Genomic DNA, 23,614 nt, shown 5'->3' with positions numbered 1-23,614 from the left:
GTTTTCTATAGGTTTTCGGGTGTGCTGAAAATGAATATCGCATTTAAATTTTTGCAAATAAGTATTTTTCTGGGTATTAAGCAATGTAAATCTTTGTTATAAGTGGTGGCCATTTTTGTATGCACAAATGTATGCATATTTTTACTTAATATATGAAAAAATACTTATTTTCAGAAAATTTAAATGCAATATTCATTTTCAGCACACCTGAAACCTATAGAAAACAAGTTTTAGAAGGTAGGTTTAGTGTTTGTCTACCAGGCCACAATAAACACCACCCCTAAAAAAAAAAAAAAAGACCCCCCCCCCCAAAAAAAAAAGTGGCCATAGTGGGGGTTCATCTTATGTTAAATTAATATAGAAAAGTGATTCCCGACTTTTTAAAACTATTGATTTCTTCATATCTTGGAAACCACTAATTTCCTGGAATTTTAAATGTTATTTTCATTTTCAGCACCTTTGAAAACCTATAATTGTGGTAATTTTAAATGATTTCTTTTTTTTTTTTTTTTTTTTTTTTTAGGGTGAAAAGATACTGCACTTCTACCGAAACATTTTATGGATGTAAAAAAAAAATGTCCAAAATAGGCTCTGAATGATGGATGATCCCTTTAATATGCGACCTTAAAGGCAAATGTTCCCCCCATTGGAACGCTTGTTTTAGACTAACACATTCTGATCTCCACAATACTATGACAATTTTAAATGCCTGTACAAAAAATAAGTCCGGAAACTTATTGAAGGCACCTATAAGAAGGGAACAAAAATTGCAGCGAAAAAGTTTTTATTTTCTCTGATTGCGTTTTTTCATTCTTCTAGATACTCCCCGATTCCAAGGATTTTCCAGCGAGTTGGATTGCTGGATGGAATGGATTGAAAACCAAATGGATGATGACGAGGATAATGAAACGACATCGGAAGAAGCGCATGCGGATGAATTTGACGATTTTGTTGGGGGTCAGTACTCCTTCTTTTTTTTTTTTTTCTCTTCCTCATCCTCCTCTAATATTTTTTACTTGTTTGAACTTTGTTGAACTACGTGTTATTTTTTTCTATTTCTTTTTATTTTATTTTTCTATTTTTTAATTTTTTTCTATTTTATTTTTAATTTTTTTCTATTAATTTCTTTTTCTTTTTTTTTTATTAGTTTTTTAGTTTTTCTATTTTTATTAGTTTTTCTATTTTTTTTATTTTTTCTATTTTTTTATTTTTTCTATTTTTATTATTTTTTCTATTTTTATTTTTTTCAATTTTTTCTATTTTATTTTCTATTTTTTTTTAATTTTTTTCTATTATTATTTTTTCCAATTTTTCCAATTTTATTTTTTCTATTTTTATTTTTTCTTATTAGCAGATAATAGTACCTTCTCGACACGCTTTGCTAGAGGTCAGCAAATGATTTTGTTGTGAGGAATGACATTTGAGATGTAAACAAATTTTTTCATTTCAGGAATTTCTGTTGCCCGAGCACGCGGTTCACCATTGAAGACGCAGCAGGGTCTACGAATCACGGAAGACCTCGCACAACGGGTCGAAGTTGTTTACGTGCTTGGCTTGTTTCTACTTGGTAAACACAGAAAGAAAGTAAGTCATACAACAGAAAAAAAACAAAAAAACAAAAAACCGGATGCCATTTTTTTTTTTTTTTGTTTCACTCAAATAGAAACCTGGTATTGTCTGGGAGCAAAAGCTTCAAACCAAAATTTTTGACAAGTTTTATTTATTTATTTATTTTTTTTTTCGCTTGTTTGTTCTAACTTCAAATGGTTGCTTTCCTATAGAAACTGTAAACTTGCTTACACACACACACACACACATATATATATATATATATAGAGAGAGAGAGAGAATAAATGACAAAAAACTATATTCCAAAATTCATGATGTTGACCATCTTATAATTTATTCCTTTTAATTCAATTCACATTTACAATTCTTGACAGTATCTGTTTTGTAGCACAAAATCATTCACTTAATTATATCAATCAATGAATCTATTTTGCCCTTAACTCATCGGAAGAAATAGTAACAATCAAGCCATCAAAAGGAAACAAAGTGCGTGTTAACATGATTAAAAACTGAAAATTGGAAGAGAAGTTGTAAATACCTTATATGTTTCCATTACGACATTTTGAATTTCATAAATATATTAGTGATGGAACGATTTCAGTATTATTACAGATTCCAATTTTTTTATAAATTTCTAAACATTTAGCAATATAGTTGCTATTTATTCCCGATTATCGTAAAAATACATATTGAATATGCTAATATTTTCTCAAACGTAAAAATACACTTGTGGGGTGGGGGGAGGGGTTATCTATTGATTTTAGTTTTACTGGTAGTTTAAAAATCAATAAATATTTATTATTCTACCGGCAGTGGAATATTTTGCTTTAAATAAAATCAAATAAAAAATGACAATGAAAAGAATAGAAAATAGGTATAAATTTTTCCAATTCTGATATCCTCAAAAGATCCGTTTTTTCCAATTTTGATTAATCGTTCTAACACTAATATATATATATATATATTACTAGCTCGTGAATTTAGATGTAAAACTTGAGATCTATATGTCTTGTGGCAGCCATTGCAGTGACGAATATTAGCAGTATTACTAAAAAGTGTGGTTGGTTCTACACAAAGCCTTCACCACTATAAAAAAATCATCTGTGTTCATTTCCGAGCAACTTAGTTGTTGTGGCGGAACTCATATAATTAACAGGAGGGTCCATCATTACTAGCTAATTTCCTCTTTTAAACATTCATTTTAATTAATTCCCTATTAGATTTTCCGGTTTTCTTATGGGATGATCATCTTTAGTTAACTATTATGTGTAATTATATTCATGCAGATATTCTACATGATTTATACTTGCGTAATATTTGCGTAAAAAGGTTATAGTAAACACAAACCTCTTTCTATATATATTTACGTATGCGTAGATGTATTTGTTTGAAAACTTTTGCATGCAAAACTTCTGTCGCTTTTTGGTCTACAGACCTGAAACTTAATATATAGGATATTGGAACCGATGGGAAACTTTATATATCGGTTTGGAGAAAATCGGTGCAAAAGTGTGAAAAAAAAAAAATAAATAAATAAAAAATGGAATTTGTCAGATAAGAAGATATTGACTTCCTGAGACGAAATGCACATAACATTGATACTTTTTGTTTTTCTACTTCCTTTTTGCAAAACTTAATTATTAGGGCTGTGACAACAGCATATTCTTTTTGTTTTTACTCTCGAGTATATATGCGACACAGACAATTAATCAACCGAGAACCACATCACTCTACATAAAAACATGTAAGATATCAATACCTGAGAATCAGAACAAGGAAAAGAATATGCTGTTGTCATATCCCTATTAATTATGTTCTGCAAAGCCAAAAATAACAACCCACCTTTCCCCCCTTTTTTCCTTCTTCCTATTTCCCCTTTTTCTTTCTATCCCCCCCCCCGCCCTTCCTGACTGGTTTCATAACTTAAAATGTACCAAACATTAATAATGTAACCCTTTTCCCTCTCCAATTGCAAAACTCATTCATGTTCTGCAGGGCAGGGAACAAAAACGATAAAATCTACTATAAAACATCCAAACGCTACAAACTAGCGATTGAAGATACCAAATCAGGCTGTCTGAAGATATTGACTTCCTGAGACGAACCTGTTAGGGTCCCAACTGTGGGTTAAATAGAATCTGACTTAAAAAAAAAACAAACTAATATATACTCCATTAAAAATCATTCCTCAAAATAACAAGATTCGGCATTAAATAACCTGTAAAAGGGTTGATATGCCGTAAAACAAAACCAACCAACCAATACTGAGACGAAATGCACGCAACATTGATGTTTTTTGTTTTTCTACTTCCTTTCGCAAAACTTTTTTATGTTCTGCAAAAACAACAGCAACCCACTTTTCCCCCCTTTTTTCCTTCTTCTCCTTTCTCTTTATATCTTCCCCCACTTCCTGACTGGTTTCATAACTTAAAATGTACCAAACATTAATACTGTAACCCTTTCCCCCTCTCCCATTGCCAAACTCATTCATGTTCTGCAGGGCAGGGAAGAAAAATGATAAAATCCACTATAAAAAAACCAAACCAAACACTACAAACTAGCGATTAAAGATACAAAGAGCTTGAAGAATAAAAACTTCTACAAAATAACTGGATGCAACATGAATACTTGTTTCAAAATAACTGGATTTGGCATTAAATAATCCGAAAAGGGTTGATATGCTGTAAAATAACCAAACAAAACCTACCTCTCCACTCTCTCTCTCTCTTTCCTTACCCCCTCCACTCTCTCTCTCTTTCCTTACCCCCTCCACTCTCTCTCTCTCTCTCTTTCCTTACCCCCTCCACTCTCTCTTTCTTTCCTTACCCCCTCCACTCAAACATTTATAATACTGTAACCCTTTTCCCTCTCCCATTGCAAAACTCTTGTTCTGCAGGGCAGGGAACTAAAACGATAAAATCCACCATAAAACAACCAAACCAAACACTACAAACTAGCGATTGAAGAAAGATACAAAGCGCTTGAAGAATAAAAACCTTCTACAAAATAACTGGATGCAACATGAATACTTGTTTCAAAAATAACTGGATTCGACATTAAATAATCCAAAAAGGGTTTAAGACTTACACTACACATTCATCACGTCTTTCGCATATGATTTTGCTCCATGTAACACATGTCCTCAACCCTCACTGGTTAGATTTCACTTCCACAACAACAATAAATGTAGACGTGGAATTTCTAAAGAAATTAAAAAGAAAAATGGATAAGAAACCAATTTGTCTCAAGAAAAAAAAATCTATATTCTTCATCAACACTATTCACAACGGCTCTGATGTCGTCGTTGTCGTTGTTGCAGCGGAGAATGTGAGAGAGTAAATAGATTTTAAAAAAATTTTCTGCCTGTAAACCATTTTTTATTTGTTGATAGTTCATCTTTTGTTTTGTACAAATAAAACTTTCCGATGTCTTTTTTTTTTTTTTTTTTGTCTTGTGCCACAGGTTCAGAGGAAACTAGCAGAATTAAAACTAGCTCCAGGACTAAGTGAACTCTTTGATCAGTTTATTTGGAAATGCCAAGCGTGAGTTTTTGGTTTTGTTTTTTAAGCACAGTTTTTTTTTGTTTTTTTTTTCTACTTTTACTTTTTTATGTTTTTATTTCTAAGCATGAGTTTTTTTGGGGGCGTAGGAGTTTACCTTTTTTTATTTTTAAGTGTGAATTGTTTGTTTTTGTTATTTTGTGGGGAGGGCTTTTTACTTTTTCCTTTCTTTTCTTTTTCCTTTTCTTTTTCTCGATTTTCTTTTTTTATTTCTTTTTCTTTTTCTTTTTTTTTCTTTATTTTTTCTTTTACTTTTTCTTTCTTTTCTTTTTCTTTTTTTTTTTTTACATGGGTGTCACCACTTATCAAGGCCCAGAGGCCACTCAAGGATAAGGGTTAATAGGTATACATTAGTCATTGTGATTTTAGCATAGTAAACAGTGGGAATTTTGTAACTTGGATTACTTAGGGGGACGATTCAATTAGAACTTGTTCACATTGGACTTTTTCTTTTTTTTTTTTTTTTTTTTTTCATAGGTATCAACACATTATCAAGGCCAAGGGGCCACTCAAGGATAAGGGTTAAAGAGTGTACAGTAGAAATTGGCCTATATAATAATCATTAGTGATGAAAATTTGGTAAATTTGATAACTTATATGGAACGGCTCATCAAGAACTTATTTACGTTAGACTTGAAGACAACCATATTGTAGTCAGCCGGAAAGCAGGAAAACGGAAGACAATTCCACAGGCGTGCAGTTCTAATAAAAAAGCTTTGTTTTTTCTTTTTCTTTTCTTTTTCTTTACTTTTTCTTTCTTTACTTTTTCTTTCTTTACTTTTTCTTTCTTTACTTTTTCTTATTCTTTTTTCTTTTTCTTTTTTAGTTTCTTTTGTTTTTCCTTTTTCTTTATTTTTCCTTGTCCGTTTTTATTTTTTCGTTTTTTTTTTTTCTTTTACTTTTTTCTTTAGTTTTAAATTTTTTATTTGTTTTCTTTTTTTCTTTTTCTTTTTTTCTTTTTCTTTTTCTTTTTTTCTTTTTCATTATTTTTTCTTTTTATTTTTCTTTATTTTTTCTTTTACTTTTTCTTTCTTTTCTTTTTCTTTCTTTTCTTTTTCTTTCTTTTCTTTTTCTTTTCTTTTTCTTCCTTTACTTTTTCTTTCTTTTCTTTTCCTTTCTTTACTTTTTCTTTCTTTACTTTTTCTTTCTTTACTTTTTCTTTCTTTACTTTTTCTTTTACTTTTTCTTTTTTCTTTTTCTTTTACTTTTTCTTTTTTCTTTTTCTTTCTTTACTTTTTCTTTTTTCTTTTTCTTTCTTTTCGTTTTCTTTCTTTTCTTTTTCTTTTCTTTTTCTTTACTTTTTCTTTCTTTACTTTTTCTTTCTTTTCTGTTTCTTTCTTTTCTGTTTCTTTCTTTTCTGTTTCTTTCTTTACTTTTTCTTTTACTTTTTCTTTCTTTTCTGTTTCTTTCTTTTCTGTTTCTTTCTTTTCTGTTTCTTTCTTTACTTTTTCTTTCTTTTCTGTTTCTTTCTTTACTTTTTCTTTTACTTTTTCTTTCTTTACTTTTTCTTTCTTTACTTTTTCTTTCTTTTTCTTTCTTTTCGTTTTCTTTCTTTTCGTTTTCTTTTCTTTTTCTTTACTTTTTCTTTCTTTACTTTTTCTTTCTTTTCTGTTTCTTTCTTTTCTGTTTCTTTCTTTTCTGTTTCTTTCTTTACTTTTTCTTTTTAGTTTCTTTTGTTTTTCCTTTTGTGTTTCCTTTTTCTTTTTTCTTTATTTTTCCTTGTCCGTTTTTATTTTTTCGTTTTTTTCTTTTTTTCTTTTACTTTTTTCTTTAGTTTTTAATTTTTTATTTGTTTTCTTTTTTCTTTTTCTTTTTCTTTATTTTTCATTTTTTTTCTGTTTCTTGTCTATTTTCTTTGTTTTTTCTTGCTGTATTCTTTCTTTTTTTTTTCTATTTATTTCTTTTCCCTTTATTTTTCTTTTAATTTTTATATTTTTCATTTTATATTTTCTTAATATTTTTTGTTTTCCTTTTAATATTTTGCAGCATAATTGTTTATAATTCTTTTCTTTCTTTTTCTTTTCCTTTTTTTTTCTTTTTTTTTTTAGAACTCGGCATGGAGTCCGTCACAGATTGATAGGCCATAATTCAAGTTGTGAATGTAGTCCTGTGAGTATTTGATTTTAAATTTTATTTTTAAATATTTTCATAATGGAATGACGGTAAAAAAAAAAAAAAAAGAAATGTGTCATTCGAAATGCTGAAATCTTTTTCTTTTTTTTTTATTCATCCAGGAGGTAGCTTTGAAGATCCAGTTTCTTCGGCTCGTTCATAGCTTTTGTGATCATTCCGAGTAAGTACCCTTTTTCTTTTTTTTTTTTTAATCATCATCTTTCATCGATCAACATCCGTTTTACGTGCTGAATACCTTTAAAAAATTGACTTCCAAATTAAATTCATAAGGGGCAACCTGGGTGGGGAATTTAGTTAATTTAAAAAGAAAGGTACTTTTGCATAATTTGCCCTGAATTCTCGTGAATTCCCGTCAAGCATGGATCGGACGAGACCGGCAATCATCGGTGTCAGCCGAGTGTTGTTTAAATGTTGAAATGCTAATTTTTTATTTTATTTATCTAATTTTTTTTTCTGTTATATTTTTTAGTAATTTTTAAGGTGATATTAAGGGGGAGGGGGGTGACTTTTTATTTTCTGATTATTTATTTTTTTCAATTGAATTTTGGGAGTTTGATTAGCCAAAGAAAAAGCGCTATCTAAATGGAAGCAGGATACATTCAAATTGGAAGAAAGCGACTAAACCAACAACAAAAAAAAAGAAAAACTGGCAAACAAATATATTTTCAAACTCGCCAAACAGAAAAATGACAGGCAAGAAAATAAATCTATACATGTTAGAAAAAAAAAATGAAAACATCGATGCAGACAATCTCATATTGTCAGGAGAAGAAATTGCTGTCCCCCCCAAAAAATTGAGGTGCAACAATTGTAAACACAAATGTTTACTTAAAAAAGATTGTGTGTAAAGGATGGTTTCTCCTGGAGATGCACAAATGGACAGTGCCACCAAAAGAACTTGACTGAACAACAAATCTTGAAAAAAAAAAAAAATAAATAAATAAAAATATATGGTTACAAAAAAGAAAAGGAAACAAAAATAACTTACACCTAACAATTATACAGTTAAAAAATCTTTTCTTGGAGAAAAAAAACAAACTTTCTGTTGATAAATATTTTGCAAAAAAAAAAAAAAAAAAAAAAAAAAAAATTAAATACTAAAATGAAATGAACATATTTTCATTTTTCAAGGTTTTTTTTTTTTGGTTATTTTTGATTATTTACATTTGTATTTTTTCCGGTTTTTTTTTTTTTTTTTATTAGTCTGCATCTGTTACGATGTTCGGCCGACACCGATAATTGCCGGTCTCGCCCGATCCATGCTTGATGGGAATTCATGAGAATTCGGGTCAAATTATGCAAGAGTACCAAAATTTATTTGATTTTTTTTTTTTTTTTTAATTTATTTGATTTTTTTTTTTTTTTTTAATTTAGTTTTTAAAATTTATTTGATTTTTTTTTTTTAATTTAGTTTTTAAAATTTATTTGATTTTTTTTTTTTTTAATTTAGTTTTTAAAATTTATTTGATTTTTTTTTTTTAATTTAGTTTTTAAAATTTATTTGATTTTTTTTTTAATTTAGTTTTTAAAATTTATTTGATTTTTTTTTTTTAATTTAGTTTTAAAAATTTATTTGATTTTTTTTTTTAATTTAGTTTTTAAAATTTATTTGATTTTTTTTTTTAATTTAGTTTTTAAAATTTATTTGATTTTTTTTTTTTAATTTAGTTTTTAAAATTTATTTGATTTTTTTTTTTAATTTAGTTTTTAAAATTTATTTGATTTTTTTTTTTTTAATTTAGTTTTTAAAATTTATTTGATTTTTTTTTTTAATTTAGTTTTTAAAATTTATTTGATTTTTTTTTTTTAGTTTTTACAATTTATTTGATTTTTTTTTTAGTTTTTAAAATTTATTTGATTTTTTTTTTAGTTTTTAAAATTTATTTGATTTTTTTAATTTTTTTTAAAATTTATTTTATTTTTTTTATTTTTTTTTTTAATTTAGTTTTTAAAATTTATTTGATTTTTTTTTTTTAGTTTTTAAAATTTATTTGATTTTTTTAATTTTTTTTTTAAATTTAGTTTTTAAAATTTATTTTTATTAAAAAAATCTTTTTCAGTTACAAGCACCTTTTATTGTCCAGAAATGAACTCAATGAAATCAAAAAAATTAATGGTGAGTCAAATTATTTTTATTCCTGGTTTTATTTGCAAAAATTTCTTAAAACGAAATTTATGCATATGTTTTGCATTGATGCCGCTATGTGAACGATTGAAATCAATATTTATGTTGGGACGATTAATTGGAATCAGGAGAAAATCAGGACATTATGAGATCTCAGAATCCAGGGGAAAAATTTATGCATATTTTCTGATGCCAAAAATGATACCTTTTTTTTTTTTTTTTTTTTTTTGCAGTGAATGAAAGAAAAAAAAATTTATAGAGGAGGAGTGAGAGTAAATGAGGAGTTTAGAAATGAATGAATGAAATTAAATGGAGATATCCAAAAATATCAAGATATTTAAAGGATAGAAAAAAGTATGTTATATAGATATGCTGGACGGGTCTAAGCTAGGTTATGAATGAGTAGCTAGAAAGGCTGCTAAAGGGAGATGAGTGCTAATAAATCTATTGTACACTAAACAGAACAGATACTATACACGAAAGTGTTCGATATCCTTTATAACAATCTATATATAAAAGTGAACGTGTCTGTGTATGTGTGTGTGTGTGTGTACATTTCCCTACGCAATAACTCTGTTAATTTTCAGTCTACAGACTCGAAATTTGATACTGAGATTTCGGCCAGAAATTTGGCTGTCAAGGTGTGACAGTTCAACGATTTGACCTTTGAGAACTCTACCAAATTCCTCCGCTAATTTTGGGTCTAAACACTTGAAATTTTAGATATAGGTTCCTTTGACATGGATCTAACTTAATAACTTGATTTGAGCCCCAAACAATAAATGTTAAGGGATCATAATAGGGGTCAAAGTTTTTAAAAAATTGACCGCTTTTTTTTTTTTTTTTTTTTTTTTTTTTTTTTTTGCTCAACATACACTTCCAAACACCCGGGCAACGCCGGGCTGAAATGCTAGTGATAAATAGAAGGGCCTAATTCTTTTACATCGGTTTCACTGCAGACCTGATCGCCACAAGCGTAATATCATGCGATGCGGATATTTACTTGTACTCCTAGTGGCTATCATCCTTGTCAGATTGAGCTGGCATCTTCCTGAGCACGAACTGCATCTCGAATCGTCGTAGTCCAGTTTTGAGAATATCTGTTCTGACTCAGAGCGTTTGCAACAAAGGTCATCTTGTTGGAATTAATGTTTTTAGCCAATTTTTCGATATTTGTCATCTGATGGGTCAAGCTTCAAAACGATATGGATCTTGTGAAAATCCGTCGCCTCTGTCAAAGGTTTTTGCAAGACATACATACATACATATTAGTATGTTTTGTGCTGCTTCATGGTTAGGTTCTGCATCTGGTTGCTTAACTCCAGTATGCGTCTATCTTGCTTTATGAACATCTCCCTGACATCTGTGGTGTCTTCGTCGGCTTCAGGTACAGTAAGGGAGATGGTCGGAGCTGCAGTCTGGGTCGCAAGTTATGGCTAACTATTCCCGGTTCTAACACCGAAGACCAACTACTTGTGGGCCCAATAGTACCACCAGGACGTCCTTAATTGTTATTGCCCAGGTGGTCTGCTGATCCTCGATATGTTTGTGCCAGGCAGAGAGGGGAAAGCTGCCATTGTACTACGTGTTCTTATGCATGTTCGTAATATGTATAAGGAGTGTTAACGTGTTCTTATACATTTAAATTCATGTTTAAATCTCAGTTGAAAATCTGAACTGATTCATATGTAACATTCAGCAGTAAAGTTTAAACATTTCTGATTGCTCCACACAAACAAATCAAGAGGATTGCTGGAAGGGCAGGTTTCTTGTTATGTGCTCAACGAGTTTGCTTACAGATAAATGTTGCATCCCTCTGCCTGTTCTACAAATACTTTAATGGTGAATGCTCTGACGAACTACAAGCACTTGTACCTCCTCGACGTGACTACCCCCCCCCATCCCCGAGAAACCTGACAAACAACTAAGTCTCACCCCTTTACAGTAGAAATCCCTAGGTGTAAGAAAGCCTTTTACTCCAATAGTTTCTTCTACAGATTTGCAAGTCTTTGGAACTCCGTTCCGGGATTCTGCTTTCCCAACTGTACTGGTATGCAGAAGTTCAAGTGTAATGTGAACAAACATCTTGCTACTCATCTCCCTTCATAATGCCCCTGCAAATTATGCCCCCGGTAGTAGATACTTCAAAGTGGCACTGTGCCTTGTTTGGGGTGAAAATTGATTTAAAAAAAAAAAAAAAAAAAAAAAAATGCCTCAAGGCAGTGTCAGAACTTTAGTTGCTGTTTTCTGGTTTTGCAATAGAATCAATTCTGGACAAAAAAAAATTGACTTTTTGTCCTTTTGGCTAGAACTAAGCTTGTGAACAAATAATTTTCAACACACACTTGATTTGACCCCTTGATCCCGTCTGCGTTAGAAAACCTGTTTAACCTCTGTCGACTTGCTCTTCATTACATCTATTCTGCAAATATGGAGGTTTAAAAAAAATAAATTGGTGGTAACAAGGGGGGGGGATGAGGCGAAACAACAGTAGGCAGTTTCGGTGGAGAGAGAAAAAACAATAAAGTTGTAGTAATCAGGCAGGCTCGAACCCGTAACGTGAAGGAGGAAAGAAAAAAAAAAAAGGTGACGTCATTGCTGATGTCTCCATAGTTCGACCGGAAATTCATAACGTTGAAATTAAGTGAAGTCAATCCAACCGATACGATGACTTGCAAAAATGGTGACACAAAAAACTGACCCCTCCTTGTAGAAAACTGAGGCTTAAGGAATTAATGTTTTTGGCTAATTTTTCGATATTTGTTGTCCGAAGGGTCGAGCTTCAAAACGATACCGATCTCGTGAGGAGCCGTCGCCTCTGACAAAAGTTTTTGCGAGACACACACACACACACACACACACACACACACACACACATTTTGTCTTTTATATATTAGACTAACGGAGGGGTACCCGGCATTGCCCGAGTGTTTGGAGGTGTGTGTGGTCGGGCGGGGGGGGGGAGGTTAATGAAAACCTAAGAATAAGTGAAGTAAAAAAAGAAAACAGAAAAACGAACGTTAAAACTTATCTGAAAAATAAAGCGGGGGGGGGGGGTACCCGGGCGGTGGGGGGTTGGGGTAATCAAAACATCGAAAAAAACACAAAAAACTAACGTAAGGCAAACGAACGATGTTAAATGTAAAAATCTGAAAAACAAAAACAAAAAAAAAAACCCAGAAAAACGAACGTTAAAACTTCTGAAAAATAAAAACAAAAAAAAAAAAACACTTGAAAAATGGCTTTAATAAGCCTGTTTCAATATTAAAATTTAAAAAATCGGTGGGTACCTGGGTGTTTTTGGGTGTGTGTGGTCTGTCGGGGTGGGGGGTGTTAATGAAAACCTAAGAATAAAGTAAAAAAAAAAAAACATAAAAACGAACATTGTGAAAAATGGCTTAAATAATCCTGCTTCAATATTAAAATTTAAAAAATTGCAAAAAAAAACAAGACACCTCACACTACGATTCGAACCTATAACGTTTAAATAATGAACCAACGCTCTAACCAACTGAGCTAACACGACGTACATGAAATTGTGTTCTTCAAATATTTAAACTAAATTAGGTTATGACGTTGTCTGAAGCATGCGTACAACCGATCTCGTCATGAGAGGACAGTTTTTGCTGACCCCCCCCCTCTGTAGAAAAGTGTTGATTTCAGGGTGAAAAAATTAACGTTTTTGGCCAATTTTTCGATATTTGTCGGGCGAAGGATGGGGCTTTCATATGAGACCAAGTTTGTGAATTTTTGTTCAGTCTGTCGAAAGGTTTTAGCAGACACACAAACATACACACATACATGCATACATTTTTACTTTTATGTATATAGAAGAAGACTAGCCTGGGTGCCCGGCGTTACCTGGAGGTGTGTGTTAAGCAAAAAAAAAAAAGTGGTAGTAGGCAGGCAGGCGCGAAGGAGGAAAAGAATGTGAAAAAAAAAAAATGACATCTTTGCTGTTGCCCCCATTGCTAAACCGGAAGTGATAAATGTTTAAATTAGGGCTAGTCAATCGAAAAGAGGGGTTGACTTTCGAAAATATCGGTAAAAAAAAAAGCAAAAAAAATCGACCTCTCCCTGTAGAAAAGTGCCCAGTTGAGGGTGAAGAAATTAATGTTTTTAGCCAATTTTTCGATATTTGTCTTCCGACAGGTCAAGCTTCAAAACCATACCAATCTTGTGAAAATCTGTTGCCTCTGTTGAAAGTTTTAGGCAAACATACAAACATACATACATACATACATACATACATACATACATACATACATACATTTAAACAGACAGGTGAGATTTATATTATAGACTAGCCTGTGTGCCTGGCGTTGCCTGGAGGTGTGTGTTGAGCAAAAAAAAAATATGTGGTAGGTTCGAACCTGTACCACGAAGGAGGAAAAGAACGTGAAAAGAAAAATGTGACGTCTTTGCTATGCGTCCATCGCAAAACCGGAAGTAACGTAGGTTTAAATTAAGGATGGACAATCCATCGCCTCTGTCAAAAGTTTTTGCAAGAGATACAAACATACTTACATACATTTAAACAGACCGGTGAGATTTATATAATAGATAATCATCAGCGTTCAGCATGAGGCCGTCATCAAAGCAGTGAGATTGCTTGCTGTCACCAAAAATAATATTGAAGAAAAAAAAATTTGCACTTTGATCCTAGCCTGAAGTTCACAGCGAATGACTATTGTCTCCAAAACTTTTTAAATGTAAAATTGGTCAAACATAACTTGATATTTTAAAACCATTTTTTTTTTCTACAGCAATCAAACACGATTATTGAACAAATGTTGACTGACTCTTTTTTTTTTTTTTTTTTTTTTTTTAAAGAAATTGCAATTTTCATGACTTTTTTTTTTTCTTTTCAGCTCATGCTGGGCCCCTTGCGTTACAGAATCTCGATTATTTGAATAAGTATGCCATATTTTTAATTTTTTTTTATGTTGGTTATCTTTTAAATCAACACATTTCAGGTGAAAACATTACATACTTGCGTGTCCTGTCGAAATTAGTATAAATTAAAAAAAATTATGAAAAATGATCATAGTAGATGTATTAGATGTATTAAATAAAAATCAGCCACAATTACGGTTCCAGTTATTTAGCGTGTTTTAAAATCGTGGATCCTAAAATTTAAATCAATAGCTATCTCCCTTGTTTGTCATACTGAATTGGTTTCACAACTCTTCCATATTAAAACATTCAATAAAACTCGATGATTCAATGAATTCTATTTTTATTTGTAATTATTTTTTCTACTAGATATTTTTTTTTTGTAATTTATACGAATACTAATGTCGCCATTACAGTATGTAATGTTTTCACCTGAAATGTGTGGTTTAAAAGATCACTAATGTAAACAATTTTTTTTTTAAATACGTTTTATAATTGTTTTACTATTGTGATGTGTCAGATTTTTACTAATTTTTATAAATCTGAAAAAAAAATAGTTAATTTGAAACCGTAAACACGGACCTGTTTTCTTTTTTTAATTTATTTGAGGACTATTATTATCATCTTTATAGTTCTTGTTTCACGACATTTCGGCTAGCTATTCCTCTAGATATAAAGAACAAAGATTGTTATAGTGTTGAATGTATTGTATATATATATATATATATATATATATATGCGTACTAGAATACCCGTGACCATTGGGTCAGTAAATGTTATAGCTAACTATGGAATAGTGAACGTAGAGAATTAATTTATAAAAGTTCAATTGAGTACATAAAATTACTATATAAGCGCATTAACTTTGATTGCAGTCATGCGCAAAAAGGCTAAAATCAAGGAGACCAGTGAAAAAATACAGAAAACATAAAATCATCCTGTCTTTTAGATTTAATGAAAAACCTTTTATATAAAGTGGTATTATTTGTTAAAAAAATGTAAAGAGGCGAAAAAATAATACAACGAAAGAATGCGCATTGTACATGTTTACACTAGTTGATTTTGTGTGTTAACAGCCGTAAAATGTCAGGAAATATTAATAAGACTGTTAACTGCGACGGGATAGGAATGTTAAATCTTCAACTGTATTTTTAGTAATTACTGCCTTCCATAGTTGTCGTAGTCTCCCCACGTTTTGGCCAATCCTCTGGCCGGATTTGAGTAGGATTGAAACCGTGATCTTCAGACAATGCTCACCTGGAACTGTAGCGATTCAATGTCTTTATCCACTGCGCCACGGGTTACAACCTGACGAAGCCCAGGGGGAATAGTTGGCCGAAACGTTGTTAAAACAACAACAATTAAAAGATGAGGATAATAGTTCGCAAATAAATAAAAAATACAAATTATTCGTTTCAAAAGAATTTCAATAATTGAGTAGTAGTGTGTTTTTTTTTTTGTTGTTTTTATGATTTTTAACTGATAAAGATCAACTATAAAGGGAGTTAATTCGTCTTATTAACTAATGTTTGCAATGATGATTTTTTTATTTATTTTTTTTTTTTTTCGACACTTCAAAAGAATTCCAATAATTGAATTGTAATGTTATTTTTTTTTTGTTTTGTTTTTTCTTTTTGTTTTTTCTTTGTTTTGTTTTTTCTTTGTTTTTGAAAGTTTTTGGAGAGGGAATGGTTTTAATGATTTTTAACTATTTTTAAAGTTCTTCATCATTTTTTGTTTTTTTGTTTTGTTTTTTTTTGTTCTGTTTTGTTTTTTGTTTTGTTTTTTTGTTTGGTTTTTTCTTTTTGGTTTTTCTTTGTTTTTTCTTTTTGGTTTTTCTTTGTTTTTTCTTTGTTTTTTGAAAGTTTTTGGAGAGGGAATGGTTTTAATGATTTTTAACTATTTTTAAAGTTCTAAATCATTTTTTTTTTTTTTTTGTTTTTTTGTTTTTGTTTTTTTGTTTTTTTTTTTTTGTTTTTTTTTTTTTTTGTTTTGTTTTTTTTTTTTGTTTTGTTGTTTTTGTTTTTTTTTGTTTTTGTTTTTTTGTTTTGTTGTTTTTGTTTTTGTTTTGTTTTGTTTTTGTTTTTTGTTTTGTTTTTGTTTTTTGTTTGTTTTTGTTTTGTTGTTTTTGTTTTTGTTTTGTTTTTTCTTTGTTTTGTTTTTTCTTTGTTTTGTTTTTTCTTTGTTTTGTTTTTTCTTTGTTTTGTTTTTGAAAGTTTTTGGAGAGGGAATGGTTTTAATGATTTTTAACTATTAAAGAGCAACTTTAAAGGGAGGTAATTCGTTTCTCGTTAATGGTTTGCGTGATTTTTTTTTTTTTTTTTTTTTTTGTGACACAGGATGTCCGGACAAGTAAATTAATATTCAAATTCATTTGTTTCTTTGTGGCAGTACCAGACTGCGTGTGGGTTGAAGAGGTTTAAAGTGTAAATCTAACAGCCACATTACATATAGCTTGATCAGATAACAATTAAGACTGGTATACTGCTCTTAATCCGTGTTTAGGTTTAGGCACAGATAAAGAGTGGGGGAAATTATTGATAGTAGTTTAAGCTTGGAGTATTTTTCGTGAAAGTTTGGCAAGGGGCACTATAGATTGGAGCTCAGACGAGCACTTGCTATGAAAATAACGATAAAGCAGAGACAGGCTAGGAACGTCTCTTCTTATAATGACTATGAGTTCCTTTTATAGTTTAAAAAAATAAAAAATAATCTGGGTAAAAATATTTTGGACTGAATGTAAATTTTTTTTTTTTTTTTAAATCTACGTGCATCGTGATAATTGTAACAGACTTGTATTTTGTCATTATTACTTATTTTTAAATTATTCCAAAATTATTATTATTTTTATTTTATTTTTTATTTTTCAGACAATTAATGTGCCGAGGTAATAAAGGCTTGCTTACGAAAATTGTCGAAGTTATGAAAAAAGAACCAACGACGTCAACTTTTCGGTAAGCGAAAAAATAATTTATTTCTTTACGGATCATCGTCACCTGATCTGCGAACACACGTATGATAATTTCCAATTTCTGCATAATAGCTCAGTCTAACAGAATCTTGGTAAAAAAATAAAATAGAAACAAATAAATAAAATAAAATAAAAAGAAAATAATAATTAGTTAAAAAATACAAAAATAAATAAGGAAAGTTAAATATTAAAAAAATTGTGAATAATATTGACTGCTAACACATGTCCGATAAATAATTTCCAATTTCTGCAGAATAGCTCAATCTAACGGAATCATGGTAAAAAATAAAAAAAAATAGAAACGAATGATAAATAAAATGAACAAAGCTTCTTTCTTAGAAGTGCACGCCTGTGGAACTCTCTTCCATTTGCCTGTTTCCCACCTGGCTACAACTTGGATGTCTTCAAGTCCAACATAAACAAATTCCTGATAACCCGCTCCCTTAAGTAAGACACTTTATCAAATCTCCAATACTAACGATTACTACGATATTATCCCATTGATTATGGTACGCTCAATAACCCTTATCCTTGAGTAGCTTCCGGGCCTTGATTAGTGGTGACTCCTACGTAATAAAAAAAAAATAAAATAAAAAACAAAAAAAAATGATCAATAAAGAATACAAAGATAAATAATGAAAGTAAAACATTATTAAAAAAAAATATAAATAATATTGAATATATCCAGTTTCTGCAGAATAGCTTAATCTAATAGAATTGTGGTAAAAAATAAAATAGAAACGAATAATCTATATATATAAAAGCGAAAATGTGTGTATGTATGTTCGCTTTTTATGTATGTCTGTAAAAGGCTTTTTTCCGAGAAGCAGTAGGTCGGCTCACAACTTTTTAAAACTTTTTATATCACATATAAATCATAATATCTACGAGTTAACAACAGAGGTCGCCTGTCTATTTAATTTGCTCGAATTTGAAAATATAAATATTCAACATTTTTCGCTCGCCGCATGTGGATTAGGCTTTTTCGTATAATAAAAGCGACACTAATTCTGGCAGTATTTTTTTCCGGTCGCGATTGCCGGAAATGTCCGAAAGCAATCAGCTTTGATCGATGTGGAAATTTTCCTTATATCAGACAATTGCTATTCAATTTAGACAATCCCCTTGTTATGGGAAGCTGGTCCCCCCTCCCACCAACATCTCGGGAAAATAAAAATAAAAAAGGCGTTCTCGCAGTAAATGAAATACTATCCCGCAGTCAAAGTTGACCTCATTAAGTCATTAAAACGTGCACTTGCCAAATCCAAGTAATTAAATAAATTCAAACGTGTTTCCGTTAGTATCTCGCGGTGGGCCAATGGTTAACGTTGCACACTTTTTTTCACACTTTAATTTCCAACTTCGCCTCAAGGGTTCGGGTTCGATCCTCATACTCACCTACTAAAACTTTTTTTTTTTTATTTTAACCCCCCCCCCCCCCTTGGAGTTTTGATTTACCCAAAACCATACACACCTCCAAACACCCAGGCAACGCTGGGTACCCCCCGCTAGTAAATAAATAAAATAAAAAATAAAAAAATAATGAAGGTTAAATATTATTAAAAAAAAAAACTATAAATGATACCGAGTGCTAACACATTTGGAACAAATAAAATAATTTCCAGATTCTACAGAATAACTCGATCTACAGTAAGATCCACCGTGCGCATGTGAAATTTAAACGCATGCTTGACAAAGGGAAAACAGTATCTCGGATATGCCACCTGACATACATAAAACATTATTACATGCACAAAGTTATATAAAATAAATGTATGTATGTATAATGTATATGACTTTTTTTTTTTTTTTTTACACAGTGATCACCACTTATCAAGGCCCGGAAGCCACTCAGGGAGAGGGTTATTGCAAGTACATTACGTTAGTGTGGAGATTTGATGAAGTGTTTAATTAAGAGGGCTGTTCATTAGGAATTTGTTAACATTGGACTTGAAGACATCCAAGTTGTAGTCCAGAGGGAAGCAGGCAGACGGAACAGAGTTCCACAGGCGTGCAGTTCTAAGAAAGAAGCTTTGTTCATGGAATCCGCGTTTTGATTTAGGCACACATAAAGAGTGGGGGAAATTTTTCACTGTGGATTCAGCTATATACTAAAAAATAAAGTACCTCCGTTCAGTCTCGAAAGATAAAGGACACCCAGTGTAGGGGCAGCTGTGCATGTAATCGTGAGGCAAAGGTTGCGCAATCTCCAACCATGCCTCTCCTGAATTGGCATAATCACGTTGATACACTGGTTCCCACTGGATCACCGAAGTTAAGCAACGTTGAGCCTGGTTAGTACTAAATGGGTGACCATTTGTGCTCTCTGCTTCTCTTGGCATTATTTCCAGTCGTCCTGGACTTCTCCTTGCCACTGGACCCAAACAGTGCCGATTCAGGAGAGGTGTGGTTAGGGATTGTGCAACCCCTGCCTCACAATTACACGTGCAACTGCCCCTACAGGGGTATCTTTTGTCTTTTGAGACTGAACGGAGGCATCGATCGATCGAATTGACACTGTTTGAGTCCAGTGGCAAGGAGAAGTCCAGAACGACTGAGAACAATGCAGAGATAAGCGGAGAGCACATACAGCACCTGGAAGTCCCAAATGGTCACCCATTTAGTACTGACCAGGTCCAACATTGCTTAACTTCAGTGTGATCATGTTGACACACCGGTTCCCGCTGGATCATCGAAGATGAATATACGTGATTGTATATGCATACATGTATTGATTCAATGAAGTGAAACTGCACGGCTGATTCCACTGCTATATCTTGAGTTACTTCAGTGTTTATTCGTTACGTCTTTGTATTGTTTTACCTTCTATGAACCTACGTTTATTTTTTTGTTTCTAATTTCTTCTGTGTTTTTTTATAGATTTTGGCTAGCTCGAGCAGTTGAAAGCTACCTAAGAGGGAACACTTCTTACTGTGATCAAATTTTTCTTATGAGAAGAGATTTACTCCAAGTAAGTGTATACACATTGTGTTCTATATCTGCGATGCAATTTCTATGCGGAACCCCGCTTACTTTTTTATTTTTTTTTATTTAAATCGCTAGCGCATCCCGGGAATATGAATACTTTGCTTTTTGGTTAAAATCTGCTTTAAGAAAATATTTTTTTATTTAAAAAAAAAAAGCTGATTTTTGGCAAGTTGCTAGAGCTTTACCTCCTTATTTTTTATTTTTTTTTTTTAATTCAGATTTCTATTTAAAATTGCTAGCGCATCCCAGGGATATGAATACTCTGCTTTTTGGTTAAAATCTGCTTTAAAAAAAAATATTTTTCATTAAAAGAAAAAAAAAGCTGATTTTTGGCAAGTTGCTAGAGCTTTACCTCCTTATTTTTACAAATTTTTTTTGCTATTTGGTTGGATTTTATTTTTTTCTTCCTCTCTCTATTTATCTGCCTTTTTCTATTCTGCCTACTACAACTTTTTTTTTCTTTTTCTCAATGCACACCTCTAAACGCAGGGAAATCCCACGAGTTAAAAATAAATAAAATTCTAAAATTTTATTTTTGTAACATGAAATATATATAAATAATGAATATTATATTTTTCTATATTCCGAAGTCCTAGGTTTTATTCAAGATTTGGTCTTTATCTAAGGGAGATAACTAGCATTTACTAAGGAAATGTTATTTTGTTGCAAATAATTTAATCCGATTTAGGATGCTGAAATAATCTGAATAAGGAACACTGAAAAGGAAGATTTTTATAAAAATTATAAAGTTCATCTTTGGAACAGCCAATGAAGAATTTGTTGTTCGATTAGACAATGAAAAATGTTCACCTACTTCGAAAAAAATAAATTTGTTTTTCGATTAGCCAAGCTAAGTTGAAGCTTTTTGGCGCATTTTCCATTGAATAGCAATAGTCGATTTGATAATCCTTTATATTGTCGACCAAAAAAAAATCGGGTCGTCTTCTGTTTCTTTTGGGATATCTTTCGACTTTATCATCATCATCATCATCATGGACACTCTCATCTCCGTCATTTTTATTGTTTTCGTTTGTTCTAATTATTTGAGGTAATATAATTTCATCCTCTTCATATGACGGGTTTTCGTCTGTAAAATTAAACGTGTCTGTGAATTTTACACACCGGATTCTTTTTATTTTATTTTTCTTGGGAAAAAATATTAAATTGGCTGGACTGTTTTTATCGTATCCAAGAAATATACCTCTGTCGGCTTTAATATTCAATTTACTCTTTTTCTCTATATATGCGAAGCAAGTTGAACCAAATATATGCATTCTGCTTAAATTTTTTTTTTTTTTTTACTGCAGAAAGATTCATATGGAGTTTTAGATAGTGTTTTGTTAAAGGACCTGTTGCGTATATAGGCTGCCGCCATAAGTGCATACGTCCAGAGGTTTTTAGGGAGTTTTGATTCAATGAGTAGGCATCTTGCCATTTCCAAAAGTGTCTGCCACGCACGTTCAGCAGTCCCGTTTTGGTGTGGCAATCTGATGTTTCATGCCTGATATGATGGTTAATTAGTAAAAGTTCAAAGTCTTTATTGGTGAATTCCGTACCATTGTCAGAGCGAATACACTTGATTTCACTGTAGGGGGCCATGTCGGCTAGATATTTCTTAGTTGCTAGCAGGGTATCAGATTTATTCTTTAAAAAATAAACCATTATTAAACCTGAATGGTCATCTACGAAATTCAACACATATCTATAATGTTCTCTGGCCATTGGTTCTACGGGATCGTTCAAGTCACAATGCACCATTGATAGGATTTTTTTTTTTGCCTTTTTGTCTAGTATCTTGCTTTGATAGTTTGTCATTTTCCCTTGCGTACAGACGTCGCAGTTGAAGGTTTTTGATGTTTGTATTTGCATTCCATCAACTACAGTCGGCAACTTTTTGATATCAGGAATACTGCAGTGTCCAAGAATTTTATGCCATGTCTGTAGATCATGGCAGGCGGTTTTTGATGGGACTACGCTATTTAAATAATATAGTCTTCCATTTAATGTCGAATACAGTTCCATTCGGGTATACCAGTTTTGATTTATTGGGGCTAAAGTTTATATTTGCACCTTGTTTTGTGGCAGCTTGTACAGAAAATATATTTTGTTTAAATTTTGGGATTAGAAGAACGTTTTCTAGAATACAGAAACACAGTTCACCTTTATTGTTCTTTAGCGAGATTTTCGCATTGCCTCTTTTCAAAACGATATCATTGACTCGACTCCCGTCAGCTAGTTCTACAAAATGATTTTGTGGCTTAAAGTTGGGATCAAAATTGATAAAATCAGATTCTTTTGTAATCACATGTGCTGTGGCCCCACAATCGACAAGAAAATTATTATTGTTTGTTGTAGCATCAAATGTACACGAAAATAAAAATGTATGTTCGCTAACAGAGCTCTCTACATTTTTAATGGAGTCGCCATTTTGAGTCCTGTATCTACATTGGAAACTCTTGTGATTAGGTTGTCCACAATTATAGCAAATAATTTTTGTACTTTTCTTAGGAAAAAACTTGCTTTTGGCAAAGTTGCGTTTTTTATTCCTGGCATGGATATAATTCGATTTTGGTGTTTTTATGTGTGTATTTTTAAATTTCATGATATTTGTGGATTTGTTTTTTTCTGTGATCATTTTTTCAGTTTCTTCGTAACTTCTGAGTGCTACCTTGAATTGGCTAAAAGTCATGGGTTTTTCTTTCTTGGTTATCACGCTGGTAAATGGCTTGAAATCACTCGGTAATCCCTTAAGGACCATGGAAATTAACAGACTGTCACTTATAACTTCACCAGACATTTTTAAAGAATTTGCAGTTTTCTCGACTCTTATAATATAATCAGTAATAGTTTCGGCTTCCATTCGTTTTAGAGAGGTCAGTTCAGTGTATAAAGAAATAATTTTGGGTTTTCCTTTCGATAAATAATGCTCTCTCAATATGTTTAATGCTTTGCAGCCGTCGTCCAGGGCTTCTCTCATTACCAGTGATAGACTTCAGTCATCTAAACACTGTATTAATTCCGCAAAGACAGTTGCGTTCTTTTCAATGAAGTCGGGTCGTTTCTGTTTTCAGGTTGTGTTTGAAAGGATTCGTAGATATCCTAGAAATTTAACTTGCCACAATTCGAATTTTGATTCGGATCCATCGAAATAAAGACGCACGCTGGGCGAATAACCTCTAGAAGTGTAAGCCATTTTGAGTTTCAGAACAGTTTCAGATGGTTCACTGTTACACACAAGTCCTGGGAGGTGACTTGTTTGTAGTAGACAGTTCCACAGAACAAAATATTCTTACCGTGTCGAAACCCGGGAAAGAATATGTGAAATTGCTCCAGAAAAGGTTTAATATTTATGAAGCAATTCTGGTTTCTGAT

General features: G+C 31.5%; 1 protein-coding gene across 1 annotated transcript in view; it reads left to right on the top strand.

Annotated features, from left to right (window-relative positions):
* Positions 1-23,614, top strand: part of LOC145268842 (short transient receptor potential channel 4-associated protein-like) — a 97,949-nt gene that overhangs the window by 55,976 nt on the left and 18,359 nt on the right. The window contains exons 10-18 of the mRNA XM_080124513.1: positions 820-957; positions 1,451-1,584; positions 5,032-5,111; positions 7,178-7,238; positions 7,364-7,422; positions 9,323-9,378; positions 14,259-14,304; positions 17,154-17,237; positions 20,135-20,225. Of these exons, the coding sequence (XP_079980639.1) occupies positions 820-957; positions 1,451-1,584; positions 5,032-5,111; positions 7,178-7,238; positions 7,364-7,422; positions 9,323-9,378; positions 14,259-14,304; positions 17,154-17,237; positions 20,135-20,225 (749 nt within the window). The remainder of the gene's footprint in view (positions 1-819; positions 958-1,450; positions 1,585-5,031; positions 5,112-7,177; positions 7,239-7,363; positions 7,423-9,322; positions 9,379-14,258; positions 14,305-17,153; positions 17,238-20,134; positions 20,226-23,614) is intronic.

Source organism: Euprymna scolopes, chromosome 44 (assembly GCF_053919585.1).
Source record: "Euprymna scolopes isolate OS-2025 chromosome 44, ASM5391958v1, whole genome shotgun sequence".
In the NCBI taxonomy this organism is placed as follows: Eukaryota; Metazoa; Mollusca; class Cephalopoda; order Sepiida; family Sepiolidae; genus Euprymna; species Euprymna scolopes.
Note: the sequence above shows the minus strand (reverse complement) of the source record. Positions and strands in the feature narration are given on the sequence as shown.